At 43.2% G+C, this 18,083-nt stretch overlaps 1 protein-coding gene across 4 annotated transcripts in view; it reads left to right on the top strand.

The window, feature by feature from the left end:
* SMYD4 (SET and MYND domain containing 4) overlaps window positions 1-18,083 on the top strand; it is a 73,668-nt gene that overhangs the window by 27,631 nt on the left and 27,954 nt on the right. For all 4 annotated transcript variants that reach the window (XM_026517846.4, XM_048223304.2, XM_026517847.4 and 1 more), the window contains exons 5-9: window positions 517-1,654; window positions 14,180-14,371; window positions 14,769-14,932; window positions 16,827-16,959; window positions 17,792-17,908. In XM_026517846.4, coding sequence (XP_026373631.1) covers window positions 517-1,654; window positions 14,180-14,371; window positions 14,769-14,932; window positions 16,827-16,959; window positions 17,792-17,908 — 1,744 coding nt within the window. The remainder of the gene's footprint in view (window positions 1-516; window positions 1,655-14,179; window positions 14,372-14,768; window positions 14,933-16,826; window positions 16,960-17,791; window positions 17,909-18,083) is intronic.

Genomic DNA, 18,083 nt, shown 5'->3' with positions numbered 1-18,083 from the left:
TATTTCCCTTCTTGTAGCAGCGATTATCATACATTAAACACATACACTCTTTTCAGCACTTTAGGTATATTACGTTATTTCATCCTTAAAACAACCCTGTGAGGTATCCGTGTTTTTCAGATGAGAGCACTAAGACGCTGAGAAATTAAGTTGCTTGCAGAAGGTCATACAGCTAGTAAGAAGCAATCAGAAGTGGAATGTAGATCTGTCTGGCTTCTCAGCCTACCCCTTTAATCAGTATAGTTCTTCTCTGTAAGACTTTTTTTTCTCAAAACAGGAATATTTAATAAGACAATTAAATTCAATATCCTCGACAAGTATTACTTAATCACTTAATTATTACTTAATCTTTACGTGTTCTGCACAGTAGAATATGATTTAAAGAAATAAGCACGTGGTTATAGTTGCTCCATTTTTAATCATCTTTAACTTTCCTGTAGATTTTTGTTAAGATTTTCAGTAGACATTGAAGAGTCAGAACCAAGGGTCATTTGGGGATTTCCTTTCTGTTTTCAGATGTGTCTTAAAGACATCACGAGAGCACAGATGCATGGGTATCCGGAAAGTTTGCAACCCAAGGTGACGTTGCGTAAGGTCGAATGTCTGGTGACCCTGGGGAGACTACAGGAGGCAGGCCAGACCATCAGGCATCTTGAAAGTAGCTTTGCTGCCAAACCAACCCTAGCAGCTGCCCAGTTTCAAATTCTGCAGAGAAACCTCTGTCGTCTGAAAATGAAGGTAAAAGAAAGGGAGAATCTCACAGCAACCTTCCCAGAAGTTGTAACGAAAGTCTTTGAGGATATGGACCTAAGGGAAGAGAATGAACAGATTGCCAGTGCGTCATCTTCTGTCGGCCTACGCGTGGACCCTTTAAGAGGCCGCTATCTGATTGCCACAAAAGATATTCTCCCAGGAGAGCTCTTGGTGAAGGAGGATGCTTTTGTGAGTGTCCTTAACCCGGGAGAAAGGCCACCACTACATCATGGCCTAGAGAGCAAGTGGGATACCAGAGTTACCAATGGGGACCTCTACTGTCACCGATGTTTGAAGCACACTTTGGCCATGGTTCCCTGTGATGGATGCAGCTATGCCAAGTACTGCAGCCATGAGTGTATGCAGCAGGCCTGGGATCTCTACCATAATATAGAGTGTCCTCTAGGGGGGCTGCTGCTCGCACTGGGTGTCTTTTGCCACGTCGCCCTGAGGTCAACTCTTTTAGCTAGATTTGAGGATGCAGGCAAAGTCCTGAAGAAGCTTTGTGGTGAGATTAGTAACAAGGACATGTGTTCACCTGAAAGTGAGAATCTGATACAAGCGCTCAGTTCTGACGTAGGAGGGGAGAGTGAGAAAAATGGCACAGGAGTTAAGACCCCAGTTCCAGGATGTGATATTAATGGCAAATATGAAAATAACTATAATGCCGTCTTCCACCTCTTGCCCCACACTGAAAACCATAGCCCAGAATACAAATTCCTCTGTGCTGTCAGTGTGTCTGCGCTGTGCAAGCAGCTTGAAGCAGCCGATTCCTCTAAGCCGGAAGCAGCAGTGCCTCCTGTCTTGTGTTCCGAGTTGAATATCTGGGGAGTGGCCATGTTGAAGCAGATGTTACAGTTGCAGTGTAACGCTCAGGCAATAACTACCATTCAGCAAACAGGTAAGAGGGAAGCTTTGCTCGCCTTACCGTGCTGTTCTGGCTGTAGCTGATATCTGGGGAGAAAGAACTGTGAGCGAAAACAGTAGTGGTGGTCTAATGGGAAAACACAGCTAGCTATCTTGTGTTACCATGATTATGCTATTGAGAAGCTCTGTGACCTGAACAAATTCTTTGATCCCACTCTCCCTCCATTTTCTCGTCTCAACAATGAGTAGTTTAATCCTAACTTCACTGAGTTGTGATGATGATGTGTGTGTTTGTAAATTTACTTTAAAATTAAAAACCCTATTACTGAGGGATTTTTATTGTGAAGAAGAACTGAAACAATAATCAAGACTGCAGAAAGAAGGGTCTACGGGGGTGCCTGAATGGCTTAGTCCATTAGCCATCTGCCTTCAGCTCAGGTCATGATGCCAGGGTCCTGGGATCAAGCCCTGCGTGGGGCTCTCTGCTCAGTGGGGAGTCTGCTTCTCCCTCTCCCTCTGCTGCTCCCCCTGCTTGTGCTTTCTGGTCCTCTCTTGCTCTCTCTCTCTCTCAAATAAATGAATAAATAAAATATATATATTTTTAAATCTAAAAAAAAAAGGGTCTGCAGTTGAGTTAAGGTATCAAAATCTTCTTCATGTGACTCAACTACTCTGTCTCTTCTCTTTCTAACTGACAGATTTCCCCCATTCTTCTGTTTTAAATTTCCAAGTGAGCAATCTGGCCGAGCACAGCTCTTCACACAGTACTACCGTGAACTATTGGCCAGCCTGCTTGGGCTGTCCTTTGGTCAGGGACCGACAATCTAGGGACCACCTCTAGACACAGACCAGCACAGACCAGCCTAGCCCTGCTTGCCTGAACCGGGCCTGCAGATAAGGCTGTTTAAGGTAGATGGAGAGGGTGGATGTGCCCAGCATCATGAGTGACGCTGTACTGACAACAGATACTATTAGAAAAGAAGCAGTGTCTCTAGTATTTCTATTGTATGATCTCCATTTTAGCAGATAATGTCTTTCAATTCAATTAAGTCATTATACTTTTCTCAATTTTCTAATTAACTCTATTGAGGGGAAAAATTAGATATTACCTAAACCTCAGATTTATAGACAGACTGATGTAAATGTGGCTTTAGTAAGCTGTACATGCTTAGGTGGCTCTTTTCGTCTTCTCACGTTAGGTAATCTAGAATTTTGTCAACCTTTTATATATATGTTTTTATCTTTAATTTTAGTGCAGCTGCTGAGTTATACAATGTGTAGGCGTTTCACTAGAGGTGTTTTGGAGGAAGACTGTCTTCCCCATCCTGAAGCGCATGGAACACCCAAAAATAGCCCTGGCTTCATCCTATAATGCTAGGAAATCCCATTGCAAGTTAGTCTCCATTTTCTTCTCTGCTTTCATTTGCTTCTTTGAGCCACTGCTTCCTTCTAAAATACATCTGTTGAGTGTTTTTCCAGAATCATGTTTTCCCTTGGGTACATTCACTGGCATTTTAAAAAATATTATTTTCATTTAGTTTTGTTTTTGTGAATATAAAAAATAGTATATGGAGCTTCCGGATTATAATGGCAGAAAGTTACCGACTCCTGATTTTATTGTGTCTTGCCTCTAAAGTACTTAACAAAACATACAAAAAAGATACAAATGTCAAGGGGCGCCTGGGTGGCTCAGTCGTTAAGCGTCTGCCTTTGGCTCAGGGCGTGATCCCAGAGTTCTGGGATCGAGCCCCACGTCGGGCTCCTCCGCTGGGAGCCTGCTTCTTCCTCTCCCACTCCCCCTGCTTGTGTTCCCTCTCTCGCTGGCTGTCTCTCTCTCTTCAAATAAATAAATAAAATCTTAAAAAAAAAAAAAAGATACAAATGTCGAGAGCTCAGAAAACTATAGAAAGTACTGTCCAGGTAAACAATAGCAGGCTGAATCCCTGAGGCAGAATGGCCAAGTCACAGGGACCAAAGTAGTCTTCCATCCACTTTCCTCCAGTGGCCTACCCCTAACTGTCAAAGAATCTTAGCCTAAATGTTTTTGGTCCACGTGCGTGACATTTCATTATAGTCAGGTTTTTATTTGCATGGCAAGTTTCAGGTAAATTTTTTCACAAGTTGTTCAGAATAAACTTTTGGATAGTAAATGTGTGTATAGCCAGGAATACCTGTACTTTCTGTGACTAATAAGGATTAGAGAAATAGATACATAGCATGATACTGGCTATGTGGAGTGATGGAAAGAGGACTGGAGATTTTGGCTTTACCTGTCAGGCTTTATATTTTATGCATAATTTATTCTTTATATGATGTTTTAAAAAGGGGCGCCTGGGCAACTCAGTTGGTTAAGCATCCAACTTGATTTCAGCTCAGGTCATGATCTCAGGGTTGTGAGATCGAGCCCTGAGTTGGGGGCTCTCACATGCTCAGCCCAAGTCTGATTGAAATTCTCTCTCTCCCTCTCCCTCCACCCCTCCCCCTCCCACTAGTGCACATGTGTGTTCTCGCTCTCTCTCTCAAAATAAATAAATACATCTTTAAAATAAATAACTAAATAAAAATATATACATAGAAAAAAACGACGAAAAGCAAAAATACCATAATCTTAACAGTAATCATTTCTGAAGGTGGAAGTCAGGGCGATTCCTACCTCCTTCTTTGAACTTTTACTACACTTTAAAAATTAAAAACACTGATTCACACAGTAACATTATTCTAGTAAATTTAAAATGGATTGGAGGCACCTGAGTGGCTCAGTTGGTTGAGTGTCCAACTCCTGGTTTCAGCTCAGGTCGTGATCTCGGGGTTGTGGGATCGCGCCCGTCGTTGGGCTCAGAGTTCTGCTTGAGATTCTCCTCTCCCTCTGCCCCTCCCTCTGCTCTCTCTCTTGCTCATGACATGCTCTCTCTCTAAAAGTAAATAAATCTTAAAAATGGATTGTATACCTTTTCTGTTAGTCTAGGGAAGAAAATTTTCTTTTAAAAACCAGTTCTGTGAGGGGCACCTGGGTGGCTCCATCAGTTAAGCGACTGCCTTCAGCTCAGGTCATGATCCCGGGGTCCTGGGATCGAGCCCGGGTCGGGCACCCTGCTCAGCAGGGAGCCTGCTTCTCCCTCTCCCTCTGCCTGCCGCTGCCCCTGCCTGTACTCTCTCTCTGTCAAATAAATAAAATCTTTAAAAAAAATTTTTTTTAAATAAAAACCAGTTCACTGAGCAACAAGGTGATAAAATGAATCTGCATGTAATTATAAATGGGCTAAACTCTAAACGAATCTTTCAGAATGGGTAAAAAAAAAATTAAATCCAACTATACTCTGTTTGCAAAAGTAACACATATAACAAAGTAACACAAATGTTTGGGTAAGACATGTCAGGAATCACAAGCAAATCAGGGTACTGGAATTAATATGAAATATAGAACCCAAGGTATCCAGTAAAAAGAATTCTGTATTTACATAGGACACTTTCCACGCTGAAATATGTCATCAACCTTGGCTCTCAGAAACATAGAGATTGTGACTATAAAACAAAAATCATGAAGTATACCAGGAGAAATCGGCAAAAACTCCACAGTTGTGAGAAACTTTAATATACCACTCTGATTTTGATCAAATATATTAAAAATAAGGGTCTTGAAGCCAAGATAACTAATATACAGGGGGATTCAGTACATATATCTATCAGAACTTGTGTGCGTTAGACCAGGGTGATATGATGTGGGCCAGGAGCAAACGGTCAAGAAAGAACTCCTGAGACGTTTTCAGTGCAAAAGTTGCTTTTATTAAGGCATGAAACAGGACCCATGGGCAGAAAGAGCTGCACTGGGGTTGTGAGGAGTGATTGATTAGATAAAGGAAGTTTCCAAAAGGATTTTCATATGTTAAGGAAAACTAGAATAATGGGAAAAATATATAATCCATTTTAAGATTTTGGTATTTTTGCTTTTAGTCTGTTTTTTTCCCCCTATGTATATATTTTTATTTAGTTATTTATTTATTTTAAAGATTTCATTTAGGGGCGCCTGGGTGGCTCAGTCGGTTAGGCGTCTGCCTTCAGCTCGGGTCATGATCTTGAGGTCCGGGGATCGAGTCCAGTGTCAGGCTCCCTGCTCAGCGGGGAGTCTGCTTCTCCCTCTGCCTGCTTGTGCTCTCTCTCTCTCTTCCTATCAAATAAATAAATAAAATCTTTTTTTTTTTAATTAAGATTTCATTTATTTATTCATTGAGAGAGAGTGAGCTCATACCCACATTCACACTGGGGGGTGGGGGGATGGTGGCAGAGGGAGAGAGAATCGTGGTCTGGCTGTTGTCAAGCTAAGGTTGCTTTTTGCCTCTAGGAAAGCATTGACATTAAGGCAGTTGTGAGCTCCTTGAGGAATGTCATACTCTTGCCTGTCTTAAGTATTTGTCAATGGGCTGCCAGTTGTAAGGGAATTTGATTTTACCTACTTCTCTTTTGCCTTTGTTCTTCTCCTTACAGCGTTCAGCAAACTTCTTCTGTAAAGGGCTAGACAGTAAATATTTTAGGCTTTGCAGGCCATGATGTCTCTTTGACTCAGCTCTGCCATTGTAGCACAAAAGCCACCATTTGCACTGGGTGTTATACGCAACTAATGAATCATCGAACTTTACATTGGAAACCGGGGATGTACTGTATGGTGACTAATATAATATAATAAAAAATCATTAAAAAAAAAAAAGCCACCATTGACAATGCACAAATGAATGAGTATGGCTGGGTTCCAATAACACTTCATGATGGACTCTGAAATTTGATTTCTTATAATTTTTCACATCGTGAGCATTATTCTTCTTTATTTATTTTTTTTGTGTGTGTGTGTGTGTGTGAGCATTATTTTCATTTTTTTCCAACCACTTAAAAATGTGAAAACAGTTCTTAGACCACACTCTACAAAAACAGGCAGCAGGCAGGATTTGGCCAACAGGGTACAGTATACAGACTCCTGATAGAGACAAAGATTTCGCAAATCTAATTAAGATATCTATTTAGAAAAAAGAAAAAAAGCCCATAAAATTAGGAACAATGAAGGGGATATAGCCAATAAAATATCTTTTAAATTTTAAGCAATACAATTTTAGACTATTAAATTTGAAAACATTAAGGAGAAAACTTTGTAGAAAACATAAATTTCTTACATTTTCTCAGGAGGAGAACACTTCAAAAATCCAGTGATTATGGAAGAAATTGAAAAAGATTATCAAAATATTTCCAGGGACACCTCTGTGTCCCTCTTTTCCCTCTGTGGCTCCCCCTGCTTGTGCTCTGTCTCTCTGTCTCTCTCTGACAAATAAATAAAATCTTTAAAAAAAAAAAAAAATATATATATATATATATATATTCCTCCCCCCATAAAAATAAGCCAGACCCACTCTTTTCCATGTAAGTTCTTTAACACTTTTAAGGACCATATTTAGCCACATTTTTAAAAAGGATTTTATGTATTCATTTGAGAGAGAGAGAGACAGAGGGAGAGGGAGAAGCAGACTCCGCACTGAGCTGGGAGCCCAGCACAGGGCTCAATCCCAGGATCCTGAGATCACAACCAGAGCCGAAGGCAGATGCTTAACCACCTGACCCATCCAGGCGTCCCTAGCCACATTTCTTTTAATAAAGCAAAGAGAAAATATCTTTCAAGAAACAGATCATTTTTATACAGTATGAAGTGTTCCAGGGCATGGGGGAGCCTGGAGTCCTTTCCCACTCGTTTTGCAAAGCCAAGGATAAAAACTGTAGTCTCACTTGTGAATATCACTGTAGGAATCCTGAAAAAATCACTGCCATATCACATCCAGCAGTTTATTGAAGGAGTGCTAAGAGATGACCAAGAAGGGTTTCATCCAGACATGCAAGCATATGTTAACTTGGAAGGATACACAGGTTTGGGTAAGTGCAGAGACAGGCCATATTCTGAGATGGAAAACCTGAAAACTAAAAACGGCGGTTCCCCTGCATTCCCCAACCAGTGCAGTGCAGTTCCACACAAAATCACAATTGGGTATTTCTTGAAATTGGACACTGATTTTAAAGTTCATCTTGTGAAAGAGTACTGAATCCTTTTCCTCTGAAGCCAAGGCTGGCGCCAGCCCACACCCACCTTCTCAGAGCACACCCTGCACGACCGGGTGGCGCTCACCGAGGCTAAGATCCGTGCCTTCCTGAAAATCCCGTGTAAATGTCCACCCCTTCCCACCCCGCTTGTTTGCAAAGGCCCTGACCTGTGTCAACGCGGGGAATCTGCTCTCCAGCGGAGGTGCTGGTGGAGCCATCCCAGCAGCTGCGGCCACCACTGCTGCCCGGTGAGAAGGGGGTGGAAGCAAAGAAGGACGAATCAGAGGAGCCTGATGGTGACGCTCGGTTTGGTCTTTGACTCGTTTTTGACTACATCTCTTCTGTAACCGGTTCAATAAAAAGCCGAACTGTTAATAATCAAGTATTTTTTAAGGATTTTATTTAGTGAGAGAGCGAGAGAGAGTGCGAGTGGTGGGGGAGGAGCGGAGGGAGAGAATCTCAAGCGGACTCGCTCCTAGCGCTGGAGCCGGAGGCAGGACCAGATCTCAGGACCCTGAGATCAGGACTTGAGCCAAAAATCAGGAGTCGGTGGCTTAACTGACTGAGCCACCCAGGCGCTGCAATAATAATAATATGAAGGGGCTTAGTACCGTCAGATTTCATATCGGCATTAAGCTACAGTAATTAAAGACAGGATGGTACTGACATGATAGCTCCCTAAAAGTATTAAATTTTCCAAATCATTAAAAAGTTAAACAGTGAAACATTAAACCATAAAATATATAGGAAAAGATAAGTGAACACTTACATGGTCTTAGGGTGAGAGAAGCTTTTAAAGCGTAGAATATCCAATTTAGGTAATTAAAAGATAGCTAGATTCAACCTAAAGACCAAATATCAAAAGCACTGTAATCAGTAAAGAAGATAATGTGGATGAGAGAGATCCTTGAAGGAATGAAAATACAGGACTGGAAGGGAGCAGACCTGGATTTCTCCTCCACTGATTCTAATTGCCAACTGTCTGTATGAACTCAGATTACTTAAGCTGTCTGTGTGTCTCACTTGGTATACTTTTTAAAAAAATTCCAGTGTAGTGGGGTGCCTGGGTGGTGCAGTCGTTAAGTGGCTGCCTTCGGCTCAGGGCGTGATCCCGGCGTTCTGGGATCAAGCCCCGCATCGGGCTTCCTGCTCAGTGAGTCTGCTTCTTCCTTTCCCACTCCCCCTGCTTGTGTTCCCTCTCTTGCTGGCTGTCTCTCTCTCAAATAAATAAAATCTTTAAAAAATAAATTCCAGTGTAGTTAACAATGTTATATTAGTTTCAGGTGTGCAATATAATTCAACAATTATATACATGACTCAGTGCTCATCACCGCAAGTGTATTCTTAATCCCCATCACCTGTTTCCCGCACCCCCACTCACCCACCTCCCCTCTGGTAACCATCAGTTTGTTCTCCATAGTTAAGAGTCTGTTTCTTGGCTGTCTCTCTCTTTTTTTTCTTTGATCATTTCTCTCTCTCTCTTTTTTTAAAGATTTTTATTTGAGAGAGAGAGCACAAGCAGGGAAAGGGGCAGAGGAAGAAGCAGGCTCCCCACAGAGCAGGGAGCCCAATGCGGGGCTTAATCCCAGGACTCCGGGATCACGCCCTGAGCCGAAGGCAGACACTTAACGACTGGCCACCCAGGCGCCCCTGTGTCATTTTCTTGAAATGATGGTGTATAGCCATATGAACAAGCCTACGTTAGCCGCCCTTTTTTTTTTTTTTTTTTAAATAAGTCTAGCCTTCCTGAGGGTAAAAGACCCTATGCTAGATGAATGCCATTATATGAATAGTCCCAGCTGGGGCGCCTGGGTGGTGTAGTCGTTAAGCGTCTGCCTTCAGCCCATGGCGTGATCCCAGGGTCCTGGGATTGAGCCCCACATGGGCTCTCTGTACCGCTAGGAGCCTGCTTCTTCCTCTCCGACTCCCCCTGCTTGTGTTCCCTCTCTCGCTGGCTGTCTCTCTGTCAAATAAATAAATAAAAATCTTTAAAAAAAAAAATATGAATAGTCCCGGGTAAGACCAGCAGAAAACGTGTAGTTGAACTCTGAGCAAAGTGGCTGGCACAGAGCATTGGCAAATAAAATAGTTGCTTTTTTTGTTTGTTTGTTTCTAATATTTATTCACCCTAGAGAGAGCGAGGGCATGCATGCGAGTGGAGGGAGGGGGCAGAGGGGAAGAATCACAAGCAGACTCCCCAGTACTCAGGGCTCAATGTCACAGCCGGAGATCATGACCTGAGCCAAAATCAAGAGTTGGACACTTAACCAACTAAGCCACCCAGGCACCCGAAATAGTTGTTATTTTAAAAGCAAACCACCCCCAGGGGAAAAAAAACCCATAAACTAAAATGTAAATGACAAAATGAGAGATCATTTCCAGCAAATCTGCAACTCTTAAAGTCAGTCTTTAAGCATATGCATAGTGTGGCAAATGTGAAACTAGATTGTGATAATGGTTACACAACTTATATGAATTTCCTAAAGAAAATCATTGTTAGTACACTTAATATAGGTGAATTTTATGGTAGATAAATTATATCTTTAAATAGCTATTTAAAAAGGTACATAAGCAAGCCCTGTATCAAAGCAGTAGTAAACATGGTCATGTTTAACCGCTGTTGTAATTGAAACAAGATACCATTCGTTCCCTATCAGATGGACAGGGTTGCTTTGTTGGCTTTTTTCTTTAATATGCATTTTAGGTTAGAGTATAAAGAAATGGCCATGATGTATTAAGTGAAAGAAATAACTTACAAATCGCTCTGTGCATCACATGAGAATTTCATATATAAGGCTAGAAAGAGGCTGCAAGAAAATGCCCCAAACTGTTGTACCTGGCTGATAGGCTTACAGATGACTTATTTTCTCTATAATTTTCACTTTATGACTTTATTCTGACTACCATGTATTCCTTTTATAATTTTATAATTTTTTATAATTTTAATTAGTTTTCTAAATAATAAAAATAATTCAAATGATAGGAACTTTTGTTTATATGAACATTTTAAATTTTTCAAAAGATGTATTTATTTATTTGAGAGAGAGAGAGAGAGAGAGGACGAGCTGGGGGAGGGGCAGATGGAGAGAAACTCAAGCAGCCTCTGTTGCTGGGCCAAGGCAGGGCTTGATCCCATGACCCCAAATCATGACCTGAGCTGAAATCTAGAGTTAGAAGCCCAACTAACTGAGCCACCCAGGAGCCCCTATAAGCACGTTTTCAAGGCACTTGATACATAGCGCAAAATCGCCCTCCAGGAAAGTTGCACCAGTTACACACCCACCAGCAATGTTCACTTTCAGTTTAGAATCCAATTAGATTTTGTTTTAGTCTGCTCATATTTCTAATCTTGTTATATCCCTTTTATTTCTTTGAGGTTCCAACACTTCCCAGTTAGTGTTCTTATGGAATCTCATTAGCAGGTCTTTCATTAGCAGCAGAGAAGGATTCAAGCATTAACTAGGATAGTCTTTGACCGAAACCTGTAAAAATGTATGTTATTATCTTTGCGTAGATCCTATTTAATCAAAGTTCCTCAGAAACCTCTCTTTGGTACTAATCTTAAGGCACAGAACTGGCCACTGATGATATTCTAGACCTCGGTCAGTGCGGTTCTATCTCAGAGGGAACGGCAGATTTGAGATGTATCTGGACTCCTTACAAGGCTTAGTGAGGTTCCACGTAGGTTCAGATTAATTCACTGCCCTTGGCTTTCACTCTTCAGCAACCAAGGAATCCACCTTCAGTTTGTGTCCTTGATTGTTCGTGTGGCATACACATGAATTTCTTGTTATAAAATATCTACCAGAATAGGTATATTCTGGAAGTATTGCAAATGAATCTTTTTTTCTGCACTTGAATCCCATTTTATTTTTTTAAAAGATTTATTTATGTATTTGAGAAAGAGAGAGCACATGAGGGGAAAGGCAGAGGGAGAGAGAGAGCAGATTCCACTGAGCGCAGAGCCCAACACAGGGCCCGATCTCACAACCCCGAGATCATGACCTGAGCCGAAATCAAGAGTTGGACACTCAACAGACGGGGACCCCTTGGTGCCCCGTTGAATCCATTTTAAATGCACTAGGGATATTACCAAGGTACGCTTTTAGTAAAATAAAGAGTCACTCCCTCTTTGTTTCTGTTTTATACACAAATGTCACATGTTAAATTTGGTTGATAAGGTACATATATGTTCTCACTTTCCATTATCTCTGCTAACAGATGATTAATCCAAAATATTGGATAATTTTTTTAAGTCAATACTTAATTTTTAGAAATAATTAGAGACTCAACTCTGACATAAATATTCACTCCACTCAGTTCCTGGGCCTACTTATGTTAGAGAATAATCTATAAATAATTCACGGAGCTGACATTACTCACTGCATTGTGATCATTTTTTCTGGGAAAATTGTAGCAACTGTTCTAATTTAGCTTGCCCGTTATCGGTAGTTGGGAATGCAGGTCCACTCGTAATTATGCAGAGGCTGATAGTTCAGACTACAAACCGTCCGTGCCCTGTACTGCTCCTTCCTGCTGCCTGCCTTTTAGCATTCTCACTGCTCATTAGCACGTGCAGGGAAGGTAGGCATTGGACAGGGGGAAAGAGGGGAAACGAAAACCTGCTCAATACTTAAGAGAAGCCCTGTTGAAAGATTGCAGTACAGTTTGTAGGGCTGTTGACTAAAACTGAGTCACTTGGATTCCCCGTGCATTTTATTTACTTGTTCTAGTCTTGTCCTCCATAGCAACAGATAACAGAATTGTCTGCAGAGAGACAACGTTATTCCTATATCTAAATGTCTTCCCTTCTAGAACATTTCCACGTGGTGGTTCATGATATTTCCTTTATTCATTACATTTGTCCCTAGACTGCTTCATTTCTTCAGTGATTGGTGTGTTGAGATTCCTGGCGTACGCAGTGATAGCACAATTAGCTGATGGTTTTTCAGTTACCCAGAAAACGGAAAGTTTCCCTCTGAAGTATGAGTATCTTTCATATTTCAACCAGTTTGGTTGCAAATACGATTTCCTCATGCTTCCACCAACGCTGCTGAACACAATCCAAGCCTTTCTGGATGCCCAAGGTTATCTGTCTTGTGCATGCGTCTTTCTGAGATATGTATGGCTATTACAGGACCCATGTAGATATGCCATCGGTCTAGGAACCTCTGGTTAAGGGAGATGTGACGGTGTAAAGCTTGAGTGGTACTAGGGTTTTTGTTTGCCCTAAGGCTGTTATTCTTATAGAAGTTTTCTACCTCCCTCTGCTGTCTGTCACCCTGTGTCTTTTGCCATTGTTAGAAAACCTGCCTCTCATTAATTCTCTGTTTCTCAACTACTGTGGGCTGAGAAACTGAATAACCAAGCCAGTTATAACTGTGGCTAAAATAAGAGCAAATAGGACTGCATGAGAGGATAAAGAACTCATCTGTGAATGTAAGTGTGGGAGCTTTGGTGCAGAAATAGCCTCACTGCTCAGACGCCTTTTCCTTCCTTCCTCGTTCTCAGTCATGTGGTTAAATCGCTCGTTAATTGTGTTTCAAAGAAGAGATTGTTTGGGACATGAGACTGTCTGGAATAGAGCTTTTCCAGAGAGGTTTTTTTTTTCCCCCAAAGATTTTATTTATTTATTTTGAGGGAGAGAGACAGCGCAAACGGGGGGTGGGGGGCAGAGGGAGAGGGAGAAGCAGGCTCCCCACTGAGCAGGGAGCCCGATGCGGGGCTCGATCCCAGGACCCTGAGATCATGACCTGAGTTGAAGGCAGACGCTTAACCAACTGAGCCACCCAGGCGCCACCAGAGGTTTTTTTTCAATGACAACTACTGCTGGCTGATTTCCCACAAAGTTGGGACAGACAGCAGAATGAACAGGTAAGCCTAAGGAATATGATTTTTAATAATATATTAAAATATATTTCTATATAATATATATAATATATTTTATTATTATATATATTTATATAACATATTTTATTATTTTCTCTTATATATAAATACATATAATATAATATATTTTAATATATTTCTCTCAAAAGTAATTAGGTTACTTGTTCTATTAACTACCCAAAGACCAGTTACACAAAAGCAGCTTCAACCATAGACGCCTGTGGGAAATAACCTCAGCGGGTGCTCTGGTTTCTGTGTCCTGGTGAACATTATGAAACTGTCTATCTAGAAGGCTCCCAACTGGTAGTTCTTTTTTCATTTTTATTTTTTTTTATAAATTCTGATCTTTGGTTTTTTCCTGGTAGCGAGACACAGTGGTTAGGTGCCAGAATCCCAGCGGACTTTTCATGTGTTCATTTGCTTTGCGTCCTGGGGACGAGAGTTTGCTGTGAGTCATGTCCCGTCTGATGTGTACTGGATCCGGCTGTGGGGCTATGACTCACGCGGGCTTCAGGCCCAGTTGCCCAGCTCATCTTCTGAGGAATGGATGGTGAGGCCAAGACTAATGTCCTGACACATTTTTTCCTTTTTCCTCTAGCACTTTCAGGATCTAAAGAGAACAACGTTACCGACAGCAGGCTGGTCCGCCTTGCCACGGGCATCTTCCCTGTCGTCAGCCTCCTGAACCATTCCTGCAGCCCCAACACCAGCATGTCCTTCGTGAGCACCGTCGCCACCATCCGGGCCTCGGAGAAGATTGGGAAAGGGCAGGAGATCCTCCACTGCTACGGTGAGCCCCCTCCTCATCACCGGCCACGTTTCTCTGGCAGGAAAGGACGGGGCAAATGAGAACAAGCAAACCCTCGGACAGGTGAAGGCAGTGCGTACTTAGGCCAAAAAAAAAAAAAAAAAAGCCTCCTGGCCTCCTTCCTTGGCCCTGTTGTGTCTAAACTATCATGTATCTCCCTGCTTAATCCCATAAACTTCCTATTCCAAAAAATGGACTAAGAATAACTTTGGGGTGTTTTCATTGCGACTTGGAAGCTTACTTCTATATCTGGTGCCTAGAATGTTTGCTGAAGGGCACTTGTCGCATGATGAAGAATGGCCTCTGCTAAGCTGAAGTTTCGTAAGTTCGCTCGACTCTCTCTTGCCTTAAACATTGGCGAAGTGTGGTCTCTCTGCAGGGCCTCACCACAGCAGGATGGGTGTTGCCGACAGGCAGCAGAAGCTGAGGTCCCAGTATTTCTTTGACTGCGGCTGCCCGGCTTGTCAGAAGGAGAAGCACAGAGCTGCTGTCGGGCCCCGATGGGAGGCATTCTGTTGTAACCGTTGCGGAGCAGTCCTGCAGGTGAATCTCTCTTCCCCACTTTTGCTGGAGGTCAGTCATCCAGCCCAAAAGCCATAAATCTTCAGGACAGACTGAGAGCCACAGTCTCCTCCCCTTCAGCCCATCTTGCCGGCACATTGGTTACCCCTCCGCGGGAACCAGAGGAAAGACTGGATCTAGTCATCTGTCTCCTGCAAATAACAGAAAATCCCCCCCTAAATTGGTTTAAGGGGGGGGGGGACTGAGAATTTATTTGCTCAAGTAAATCCCTGAAAGGTCCCAGGAAGTGGGTATTTCAGCTAACGACTTGATCCAGGGGCTCAGATAATGTCACCAAGACCCAATTTCTCTCTACCTCCCTCAGCTCTGCTTTCTCGGTTAGCCCAGTACTCAGACAGACTTCCCTCTGGTGGTGGCGAGATAGCTGTGTGCAGCTCCAGCCTCACAGCCTCTGGTCAGGAAGGATAAAGACATGCGCTCCTCTAACAGCAGTCTGGGCAAAAATTTTACGGCGTTTCGTTGGCCTGATACCCATGGCTGGTGGCAAATCAGACTACCATAGTTTTCCTCCAGCCATTTGGCCCAGGGGAACGGGTCGGATGCGAGCCCCAGGCCCACCCTCTCGGCCACAGGCACTGACGATGGGAGGGTAGGAGAGGATCCTCGGGAGAAATCACATTGCCGTTGCCAATGAGGGTCTAGACAGTGGCATTTAAAAGACAGCAAATGGAGCGCCTGGGTGGCTGTCAGTTAAGGGTCTGACTCTTGATTTCGGCTCGGGTCATGATCTCAGGGTCGTGAGATCGAGCCCCGCATTGGGTTCCGTGCTGGGCATGATGTCTGCTTAAGATTCTCTCTCTCCCTCTCCCTTTGCCCCTCCCCCCTAAAAAATTAAAAATAAAAAAAAAGGAATAAAAATAAAAAACTGCCAAAGTCCACCTCAAGATTTTCTCCTCTGCCAGAGGTTACAGTATTCTTTGGGGAACCATAAGTGTAATGCAGAGCTGTTGTGTTGCAAAGCCGAAGTTATAAATCCGAGGTCATGTGTGGGGAGGCCTCACCTGGTATTGATTTTCTTATGGCTTTGCTTTTTTTTTTTTTAAGATTAATTTTTTTAAATTTTTTTAAGATTTTATTTATTTGTCAGAGAGAGAGCACACAAGCAGGGGGAGCGGCAGACAGAGGGAGAAGCAGGCTCCCTGCTGAGCAAGGAGCCTGATGTGGGGCTCATCTCAGGACCCTGGGATCATGGCCTGAGCCGAAGGCGGATGCTTAACTGACTGAGCCACCCAGGTGCCCCTGTTTATTTTAGAGAGAGAGAGAGCACAAGTGGGAGGGGCAGGGGAGAGAGAATCTCCAGCAAACTCTGCACTGAACATGGAGCCCGATGCAGGGCTCGATCCCATGACTCGACGATCAGGACCTGAGCTGAAACTGAGAGTTGGATGCTTAACTGACTGTGCCACCCAGGCGCCCCTGGCTTTTGCTTTTTTTTTAATGGAAGTATGGTTGACACGCAATGTCACATTAATTTCAGGTGCATAACAGAGTGATTCAACAACTCTGTACTCGTGGCTTCTTCATAAGCACTAGAAATATGTCTGTCATCTGAAGTTCTGGATCCAGAGAGACACAGGAGAAGGGTAAAAGAGACAGAGAGACAGAAAGAAACTGTGACCTGTACTAGTTTAATTTTGGTTGTGAAGATTAAATCTCAGGGAGGCATCGCCTACTGCTTTCATTAGAGTTGCTGTTGCCAAACCCAGTCGAGTCAGGCTTTGGTCATGGTGTATTATTAAGGGCATCTCTTTGCCCCATAGGGTCGGAAGCTGTAGAGCGACCCTATAATGTAAAACACATGCGGTGCCGCTAACCGACCGCGGTACAAGAATAAAGACAAAACTGACTTTCACAGGGAGGGGATGTTCTGAGCTGTGGCAGCACGTCCTGTACGGAATCAGTCAGCAGGGAGCACCTCATCTCCCGGTTACAGGACCTTCAGCAGCGGGTTGGGAGCGCCCGGAATCTTCTCAGCAATGGTCAACTAGGTGAGACTGGCTCCCTACTTTGGTCCTCCAGCCCCTCCCTTTTTATTTATTCTGGAATCACCTTGGACTCAAGGCTACGTGGTGATGATTGAAGAATTACATTTAATTATCCCCATGCCAGCCACAAGATGGCTATGCAGGCCAATGAGACCAAGCCCTAACCGGCTGAGCTTGTGTGGTAGCCTTGAAAAGGGCCCGATGATTTAAGCTGTTGTTCTCTGGGGCATCAGAGAGCTAAGTTAAAGTACGCTATGATGACTGAAGGGTTATCTCTGACACCCATGATCTTTGTGCAGATCCAGAAGTTCGGTGTCATTTATTTTAATTCCAGGGCCTTAATGACCTAATTTCCTAGAGAGATTGCTCTGCTCTCCTGAGAGCCTCATCTCTTCTAGAGAGCCATGGAGCATGTGCCCAGTGGATAGAAGTATCCTGCTGTTTTCAGAGAGACTTGTGGAACTCCACATTATCCTTGCAAACTCTGCCTTAGAACTTGATGTCATAGGAATTTATTTACCCAACTTTGTGAAAGTTGACCTTTAACTTAGATTTCTGAGTCGAGAGAAATGATGATCATAAGTGGAATCTAGGCCACTTGAAGTTGGAAACCCAGCGTCAACACGGGGAGGCCTCAGCTTGCACCTCTTCTGCTGAAAGAGAAACTGTGAGAGAACAACAGCTTTATCGGAACAAACATTGTGGGTCGGTCACAACAAGGAGACAAAGTGGGGTTTCCACATTCAGCCCAGCCAGTATGGAACTTACGAGCTGGGTTCTCATTTCTAGGACTGGGTTTGTGTAGTGATGAGGCCGCCTTCCTTTGCATTGACAGAGCAAGCCATTCAGCTGTTGTTGGCGTACCGACACGATGCTGAGAACTTCCTGTCAGCAGAACACAGCATGGTGGGAGAAATGGAGGATGCCCTGGCCCAGGCCTACGCTGCCTTAGGTATGGCATGTGTCTTCATTTTCTGCTCTGAGGACCACATTTGTCTTTTGCCTTTGGTCATGAGCCCAGACGCATCTGGTTGGTCACCTCTCAGTCTTTCAGCTGAAGCTGTTCTCCCCTTCCACTGAGCTTTCCTCACTCTGAAAACAGTCATCCACAGACTGTGGTTCTTTGT

This window comes from Ursus arctos, unplaced genomic scaffold (assembly GCF_023065955.2).
Source record: "Ursus arctos isolate Adak ecotype North America unplaced genomic scaffold, UrsArc2.0 scaffold_24, whole genome shotgun sequence".
NCBI classification, from domain to species: Eukaryota; Metazoa; Chordata; class Mammalia; order Carnivora; family Ursidae; genus Ursus; species Ursus arctos.
This window is presented reverse-complemented; position numbering and strand designations above follow the sequence as displayed.